The 9725-nt window shown below is 34.1% G+C and overlaps 1 protein-coding gene across 1 annotated transcript; it reads left to right on the forward strand.

Moving 5' to 3' along the window:
- Positions 1-514: 514 nt before the first annotated feature.
- Positions 515-3480, forward strand: LOC117112745. Its single transcript, XM_033255892.1, has 2 exons — positions 515-1016; positions 2885-3480. Exons 1-2 carry the CDS (start codon positions 522-524, stop codon positions 3074-3076), a joined length of 687 nt encoding a protein of 228 aa, XP_033111783.1. The 5' UTR covers positions 515-521; the 3' UTR covers positions 3077-3480.
- Positions 3481-9725: the final 6245 nt, after the last annotated feature.

The raw sequence follows: 9725 nt of genomic DNA on the forward strand, positions 1-9725 counted from the left end.
TTGGTTGTCTCGACGTTTCGATGAGTTACTCTGGTCGTTACAGGAGAATGATAAAAGATGATTTCTGTTGGCCAAGTTTTGACGATTGTTCTCTTTTTTATGTACATACCCTTCATCGTTCACTTTCCTTTTTATGGCTTTCAGAAAAAAACTGTTTAAAATAGCATATACACTGTAAAGCAATTTCTTGAGTTAAAAAATATAGAAGATTAAAATTTAAACAACATATGAATAGATAAAAGCAACATTCTTTAACCGTAACAAAATTCTGTAATTAATTTTTTTTTTTAAATCCATAAAACAATGGCATGGTGTTGGGATATTTACTAGATTATATTAATTTACACTAAATTGATATATACAAATGAAATTCAGTTTCGAATACCATGTAAATTATCACTACTTTCGTAGGAAGCGTTGGTGATTGGTTGTTTTACACCAGTACACAAAGAAGACAATACGTTATATTTGGTTTACATCTGGCAGGTCTGGTATTCGATCCACTCATTTTCAATTTAGTCATGTTTGGTGACGCTTCCCCTTTATCACCTCACCCTGTATTATTTCTGACTGGAATCGGGCTAATGTTGTCCGTATATCCACAGACAATACCGGGGTTTTGTGTTTGGAATACTACAAATCCTAGTGAAGAACGGAAGTCAGAAACTCCTTTGGAGGAGCGAAGTGCTAACAATGCGGCGTCTCGGAAAGCAAAACGTCATGGTGTTGGCTTAACAAACACTCAGTCGAACTACATCCGAGAACAAAAAATGGCAATGCAAGGTTCTAACGACTACCAACCAGTACTTATCAATATAACGAATGAACAACAAGCAGATATATTGGCGATATACGGCTCGTATTTTGAAAAAGAGAACAGCTTACAAGAGACGCAGGAACAAATGGCTTTTAGTAGAGTTGCCAGAGCAGTTGTGGAAGTGTGTCCAAGGATAACTTCCTGGGATGAAGTGACCCTAGTGAGAAGTGCCGATGGCAGATACCTGCAAGTCGTTCAAGTAGGTTTTTCTATGTCAATAGTCATGTTTATATAACAGAATGGAACTGTGGAACGTATCGCAAATAATATTATCAACATAGTACTCGATGGTAAACCAAAGCGAATAAAAATAAAAAGCGAGGTTCAACAGTATTTTTGATTAGACATCTTACTACTCTTTAGTTTCGTACCACACACATGGTGTGACACACTTCAGTTCAGATAGAATTGCCCAATGACTATAAGATGTCATGATGATAGAACTGAGTAAGATAAGCTGAGCATGTGCAGAACATCAGCGGTACTTCAAAAGCTAATCAAAACTACCGTTGAACCCCTTTATATATTAATAATAATAATAATAATAATAATAATAATAACAATAAAAAGGGAGGGGGGGGGGGGTTGGTCGGGAAAATTTTGATTCCTAGATGGCCGGAAGTGAGCTTTTCCGACTTCTGAGGAGTCTTTTAATGACCTTTAAGTTCTTCAAAATTCAATGTTTTCCAAATTCAAGGTTTTCCCCCTCTTGAAAAAAGGTAAGTTTATCTCATTCTTTAGGCCTATCATAGAGGAAAAAAATCAAAGACAGGCAATATATATTCCAACAACATTGAGTAGTTAGATAGGGTGTAGTCTTTCTTCCATAAATCGATAAACCGATAAGCCTGAGAACTCACTTTCGTACATAAATTATTACGACGGCGAACCAAAAAAAGTGTGTATAATTTATTTAATGGAAAACTAGTTGGGCTAAGACTGTAGAGTTTGTCTGATCATGATCTTCCAACCTATGCCTAGGTAGGTTAACATGCTTTTTGTAAGCCAGGACCGGCCAGGACCCAGTTGTATTTTGTTACTTTCATAGTTACCAACATGAGATTTGAAATGCATGGTTACACTAGTTGAGTGGGAGGGGGCGCCAGATCCCCCGGGGTCATTGACGGAACCCGAGGCCCGGGTTCCAGTCACATAATCAACGGTTGGTTGTGAAAAATGGAACGCACAAGACCGCACGCGACTACTAGATTCTACTATAGTGCATGGTTGGCTGGGTTGTTTTGGTGGGGAAAGAGACATTTTATCGGTAAATTGATTATCGAACGAGATAACGAAACCTCTAATGACTCAAGCTATTGCATGACCGTTTTTATATTTTAATAACACCAATTTCGTCTAATTTTAAATACATTTTCCTATGAATTCGTGATAATTGTTATCACGCATAGACTTGTGCTAAATGCGTGACAAATTTCTGATCACGCATGTGTTTCTGCAAAATGCGTGTTTCATCCAAAATCAATGTTAAATGCGGGCCGTCCCACACGATGCGAGACTTTTGGTAACTATGCTTTTCTTCGCAGAGGGGTGGGGGGTGGGGGTTCGTCCGAACCCCTTCAACTCTCTGGGTCCGCCACTGGTCACACCATCTGGTAATGGATCCAAAATACAAATAACAAGAACACATAAATATATAAAAATTCGAAGTGAAAATAAACAGTAAATAGTGAATGAACAATGCTACCAAACGAGCCATCGACAATTGTCCTAAATCACATCGTTATATATATACCGGTAGCTCTCAGTCGGCCTCTCTTTTCCTTGTTTTGATTTTTTTTCTTATCGACATTGATTCCTAGATCGTTTTAGCCAATCGGTGTAAATATATATAGGCCTATTAACACAAATAAATATATAGGCTACTCCTGCGTAGCATGAGTATATATTAACACAGATTAATATATACTCGACATGCTAGCATGATATTAACACGAAAATTAATATATTACATGCTACGCAGGAAATAGTTGTATAGTCCGGACCTACTTAGCAATATATGATTTCGATTCTCTGTTGGTTTCACATGAATTTTCTACTTAATCTCAGCTTCCAGATGAAGACCTTAAACAATGGATTTTACAAGAATCCTGCCAAAACCCAGTGTCGAACGTGATCAACAATGTTAGCTGTGAGAAAAGGGAGCGCCTGGTTCGTGCAGTGGTCATTGATCCAGATATTATGCTCATCAATGCTGTTGATGTTGTCGTGTACTGTTGCGCAGCTTATACAACTTTATAATTGCGTAGAATTACTGGCACACTGTGTTTTACAGACAGTGGTCCAGCTCATTACTCAAATATATTAATAGGCCCTATTGCCTTTTATTGTTATTATTATTAATAACTGAAATCACACAAAACATGAGTTTTCATCATCATACATCTGGTAATATCTTAATGAGTTTATTTAATATGATAATATTATCTAATAATAAGTTCATTTGTTTCAAAATAAACAAACTATCTTTTTCAATAGTATAACCGTATACGTTTCTTCAACTGCAATTGCCGTGACCACGATAGGCCTATTATAGTGTATAATACAGTGGCGTATGGCGTATTGAAATTGGAGTGTGGCGAGGTTGGGGTGACGAAGCTAAATATAGAGCTCCTCGGTGATTAAACGAGAAAACGCTAAAAGAATGACTGTTCCATTAATTTTATTTATTTTGTCTTAGAACAATAAACAAAAACAACAACCGTTTACAATACAACATAATACAGAATTATCAGAAAAAATATCTAGTAGGTCACCTAAGTACACTATTCCAATTACACTTAGATATAAAAATGTAAACTTAAAATAAAACTTGAAATTTGTAACTTTAAAATACCAATACAATTTTCCCTTAACAATAGGTATGTAAATATTATAAAACTTATTGAAAATTATATTTTAAGAGTTTAAAAATTGTTTAAGATTCAAAATCAATAAATCTCTAGTTTCCACAGGTAGTTCCTCCCCGGCGCGTGGAAACAAATGGAACAAAGAGTATTTCAAATAATTTGTTCGAGCATATGGGTTTACAAATTTAAAATGATCACCGTGTCTAGAGTAGATTGTTATGCAGGGACGTATCTGTAGGGGAGGTGGGAGGGAAATCCTTGGGAGCCGCGACTCTCCATCCCTTGTACAAAGTGTTAGTATTTTAAAGCCTATTTTGCTAGCCAATACAAAATTATCAAACTTATAAAAAATCAGCTAAAATTCGTCTTAATTCCATGAAACCCAGGCTAGGTGCTTTAAGATACAATAATAATAATAATAATAATAATAATAATAATAATAATAAAAATGATAATGATAATGATAATGATAGTGATAGTGATAGTGATAGTGATAGTGATAATGATAATGATAATGATAATAATAATAATAATAATAATAATAATAATAATAATAATAATAATAATAATAATTAATAATAATAATAATAATAATAATAATAATAATTAATAATAATAATAAATAATAATAAAAATAATAATAAAAATAATAAATAATAATAATAAAAATAATAAATAATAATAATAATAATAGCCTAACTAGACTATGTCTGTTTGAACAGCAAAACATAGGGCTTTTCCCCATTGCTTTAATAAGAAATGAAGTTGAAATTGAAATGAAGTGAATGAAGTGGGAAAACAAAGGGGCAAAAAAAAAACAACGAAAAAAGTATTTAACCTAGCTGTAACTGGTTTAAGCGCTTTAGAAAACGCAAATTGCGTTTAAATAATTTAATCAACTGTCATCAAAAAATCTTCATAACTACACCCTACTGCCGATCGTCACCAAAATTGTATCATTTCTTCATTTCATCATGAAAAACTATTCTGTCTAGTGTCATTTTTAATTATCTATAACTGGGAGGTAAGGATATATAAATGACCCTCAAATTTACAATATCTTCCTTGTAACTTGGGTTAAACTTTACCGAAAGTTTCATTCGGATCAGTTAACCCGTTTTTTTAAATATCTGGTCTAGGACGTTTTCCTTTAAATTAAATGGTCCCTAAATCACACCCTAAGCCGGATCATCACAAAAATTCAATCATTTCTTTATTAGACCTTTACAAACTATTATAGATAGTTACATTTACATCCATTGAAAACTTTTTATAGATAGGCCTATTTACGTCTGGGATTTCAAAAATGTTAATGACCCTCCAACGTACACCCTTGAACGATTCGTCGCCAATACATGACACTATCTTCCATGTAACTTGGTTAAACTTTCCCGAAAATTTCATTCAGATCAGGTTTTCAAAACATGTGGTCTGGGACGTTTTCCTTTCAATACCGGGAGCCCAGAAAATTTAATTATGTGAAAAGAGACAAAAGGATTGATGGTCTGGTCATGATAGTATAGGGCCAAGATAAAATATTCAGTATTGCTGCCAGGACACATCCTGTACAAGCGGACTGGGGGAAATGAAATAGAGGGTTAAATAATGCATTTAATCATGTGGAGAGAGACATGGATAAAAATAATTGGATATTACTCCCAGGTAGATACTTGCAATAATGTCACAGGTGACAGCAACTTTTACCTGTACGTGACCTTAAACAGTGACATTAAAGGACACGCCCAAATACATTTAATCATGTGAAGAAAGACACGGATAAATTGTTTTTTATTGGAACTATTATACATTGGGGGTAACAAAAATACCAATGACAGCAACTTTATCCTGTACATAAGCCCAGACAGCAGCCCCAAGGGACACACGGGGGTCTTATATAGTAGCAACATGATAAAATCAAGCAAAGAGAGACATGAATGAAACCAACTAGGAATTACTATTTGTACATTGTAGAATGATGAAACACCGATGACAGCAATTTTTTCATGTACGTGACCCTAAACAATGACATTAAAGGCCACGCCCAAATCACATTAATCATGTGAAGAGAGACACGGATGATTTTTTTTTATTGGCACTATTATACATTGGGGGTAACATAAGTACCAATGACAGCAACTTTATCCTGTACATAAGCCCAGACAGCAGCCCTAGGTTCCCAAATTGACTTATTATTTATAGTATGATATGGTCGAATCTAATAATGATTAGAGATAGCAGAAAGCAACTGAAACACCTGATTATGACACAGACAGTGGTTCTGGAGATCAACTTCAGAATAAAACAGGAATTAAGTGAAGGATGGGACCATTTACACTGGAACTTTTAAACATTGGAAAGAAAATCCAATTGACAGCAATTATTTACTACTTTAGTCCAGGGGGCTTTTCCCCCTGGAAGCCACGGATATTTGACGAATTATGGCGAATTTTTATTACTTATTTGAATGATAGGCATCGAGTTACTATATGACTTCATGTAGGCTATGTTTTCTAATATCAGCTTCCAAAACCAAAACATTTTCAATAAAGCAAGAAACAAAGAGTATGCAATGTACAGTATTACTAACCATCTAATTTAATTTCAAATCCTCATTCTTGAAAGTGAAATTCTACATTTTGGAAATTTGTTAACCACGCTGTCATGGTCGAGTTTGCTTCACCTATCACAATGTATTCCAAGCATCATGAGGCTATCCAAACGAGCATTTGTCATAACAGAAGGCAAATTATTTTTTAAATAGTCTCATTGAACTATTATTATTATTTTTATCATTATTATTATTTTTGTTGTGGTTGTTGTGATGAAAAGTTAACACAAACGATATGGTGGCTAAACGAATATTACATTAAATATTTTTTTTTATTTGTTTGTTCCCCGACAAAATTTATCGTCTTCCCCGACGGGGGGGGGGGGCATGCTTCCCCGACGGGGGGGGTTATGCTTCCCCGACGGGGGGGCTATAGACCCCCTCTGGCGCCACCCCTGATGTGAAGAGAGACACGGATGAATTTTTTTTTATTGTTACTATTATACATTGGGGGTAACATAAATACCAATGACAGCAACTTTATCCTATACATAAGCCCAGACAGCAGCCCCAAGGGACCCACGGGGGTCTTATATAGTAGCAACATGATAAAATCAAGCAAAGAGAGACATGAATGAGAAACCAACTAGGAATTACTATTTGTGCACTGTAGAATGCTGAAACACCGATGACAGCAATTTTTTCATGTACGTGACCCTAAACAGTGACATTAAAGGCCACGCCCAAATCACATTAATCATGTGAAGAGAGACACGGATTATTTTTTTTTATTGGCACTATTATACATTGGGGGTAACATAAGTACCAATGACAGCAACTTTATCCTGTACATAAGCCCAGACAGCAGCCCTAGGTTCCCAAATGGACTTATTATTTATAGTATGATATGGTCGAATCTAATCATGATTAGAGATAGCAGAATGCAACTGAAACACCTGATTATGACACAGACAGTGGTTCTGGAGATCAACTTCAGAATAAAACAGGAATTAAGTGAAGGATGGGACCATTTACACTGGAACTTTTAAACATACACTGGAACTTTTAAACATTGGAAAGAAAATTCAATTGACAGCAATTATTTACTACTTTAGCTATAGATTTCTGTTTGATAAAATTTTGTTAAACACTGACTTCAGATGAAATACAACAATACCATGATACAAACTCAGTAACAAATATTTATTAGATCGGATTAAACTACAGAACATGAATTGTCTATACATGATAAATGATACAGCGTCAAGGTGTATTTCAATCAGATTGTTGAAAAATATGTAATCATAGGATTAGAACCTGGTAGCTTTTGGCAGCAGTCTCTTCTAGGTTACAGATGTAACAGCATTTTACTATAGTTAGTCAATAAAGTGATAGCAGTTTTGAATTTTACATTGCTTCTTCTACTATTACAACAAATGTGTCCACCATATGGATTATGGATTGATTGTAAATCAAGTATCTATATGATTTTTTTATATATTGCATACACAATTGAACTCCGGTATTGTACACTGCGGTAACAATGTGTTTGTAGCAGTACGATACAAAGCACGAGCAAGAAACACTTAAATAATAGGTAAATTATTCCCCGCTGGACACCATCCCGGTATTTCTGAGTCTAGGTTTCGGAGCTAGAATTTATGGAAATACTTCCATTTTGTCCTGCATTTGTTAGAAAACAATAAATACTTAAAAACTTAAACTGAGGTATTGTGCATTGAGGTAATAACATGTTAAAAGCTGTACTAAGAAAAAACAAGAAACACTTAACTAATAACTATCCCCCACCGGACACCACCCCGGTATTTCTGAGTCTAGGTTTCCGGGCTGAAATTTTATATGAAACTACTTTAATTTTTCTACATTAGTAAGTATAAACAAATAAACGCTTATAAAATTAAAAACGGGTATTTTTTGTGTGAACACGGAACCAAACTTTTTAAAATCACGTTTCTACAATGAGTCTTTTGGCTTCATTAGTATTTCAAATGCATCAAGAGTCAATCAGTTAATTGATTAGGATAAGGCTTTTTATTATCGGCACACATTTATGATGTAACCTTACAAAACAAAAACAAAAGCATAAGCAAATAATGTGTTCCACCTTACACAATAGGTAAACTAGGAGGAAAAATACAACGGAAAATACTGGGACAAGACAGCCGGGGGGAAATAGCAGTTGGAAAACAGCCTTAAGGAATAGCCTGGAAAAATAGCTGGATGGAAAAGAAATCTTCTAGTGGAAAAAATCCGAGGGGGAAAATTAGGTGGCAAGTGCCATAGTGGTATTTTCTTTGAATTAAAACCTAAAACCTCTTCGATTTTGAGTCTATACTCAGTCTTCAAATCTTCCCTGGGGAGAGAGATAGATGCGATGTAGATATTAAAAATCATCTATATTAAAGCTAGTTTTAGCATAAATGAAATTATGTAAACATAAATCAAATATTAAAATTAATGGTGTGAAGACACTAATATCGAATAGACCTCATGCATATAAGATGGCTAATTATCATTTTCAAATGGTATATAAACACATATGTAAATATTGAAAGGAAAAGAAACAGAAAATTAAAGAAAGAAAATTAAAGAACGGAAAGGAAAAGAAAAACTGGAAAGGAAAAGAAATAAAAAAGAATAGAAAATGAATATAATGGAGAAAGTGAAAAGAAATAAAAAAAAAATAATCAAGAAAAATATATAGATAACTTTAGCATAAATGAAATTATGTAGACATAAATTAAATATCACATTCAAGTAATGGTATGAAGGCAATAATATCGAATAAACTAGATATCATTTTCAAATATGCATAATTATATAATATATATAATATATATATATATGTGTATGTATGTATTATATAATTAATTTTTGTGTGTAGCACTCTGTTTATATAATTAAATAATGGTGAAAACAGAGCTCGAATAAATGGAGAGTGATGTGAGTATCGTATCGGAAATAGCCTGTCAAATAAAAAATAAAAAATCCTTATACTGTTTGTTGATGTACTGTTTGCCAAAGAATACTCTAGGAGTCATACCTGCATTATAATGAAGTAACATAGAATCAATGTTGCTGCGTAGCATTGTCAAATAATGACAGAAACAGTGCTAAATGCACTCAAACTGCATGCAAATGCACCCAAACTTTGATGTTTCCATTGAGTTTCCAAAATCCTCAAAGCACTGCTTTTACACCAATTTATTCTCAGTTTATGTTACTTTTTTTACATAATCGGCGTCTGCCCGTAAACAATAAGATGTTTTCTAGCCAATGTTGCTTGGCGGGCCGCACACATAGGGTTTTTAATTTATTTTCGCGGGCCGAACTTTTTTGGGGGGTCTATTTTTTTTTAAATGATCCTTAGGTATCATAGTATCACTGTGGGAAGTTTCATGCACGATTTTTCTCCTTAGCCGCTCTACTAATACAAAGTACAAACAAGATACAAATTACCTCAATGCACAAT

Source organism: Anneissia japonica, unplaced genomic scaffold (assembly GCF_011630105.1).
Source record: "Anneissia japonica isolate Jap-2015-1 unplaced genomic scaffold, ASM1163010v1 scaffold1078_len308785_cov188, whole genome shotgun sequence".
In the NCBI taxonomy this organism is placed as follows: domain Eukaryota; kingdom Metazoa; phylum Echinodermata; class Crinoidea; order Comatulida; family Comatulidae; genus Anneissia; species Anneissia japonica.

Coding starts and splice junctions, on each gene's coding strand:
- LOC117112745 (XM_033255892.1), top strand. CDS start 522: ATGTTTGGTGACGCTTCCCCTTTATCACCTCACCCTGTATTATTTCTG. Junction 1,017..2,884: donor GATACCTGCAAGTCGTTCAA/GTAGGTTTTTCT, acceptor ACTTAATCTCAG/CTTCCAGATGAAGACCTTAA.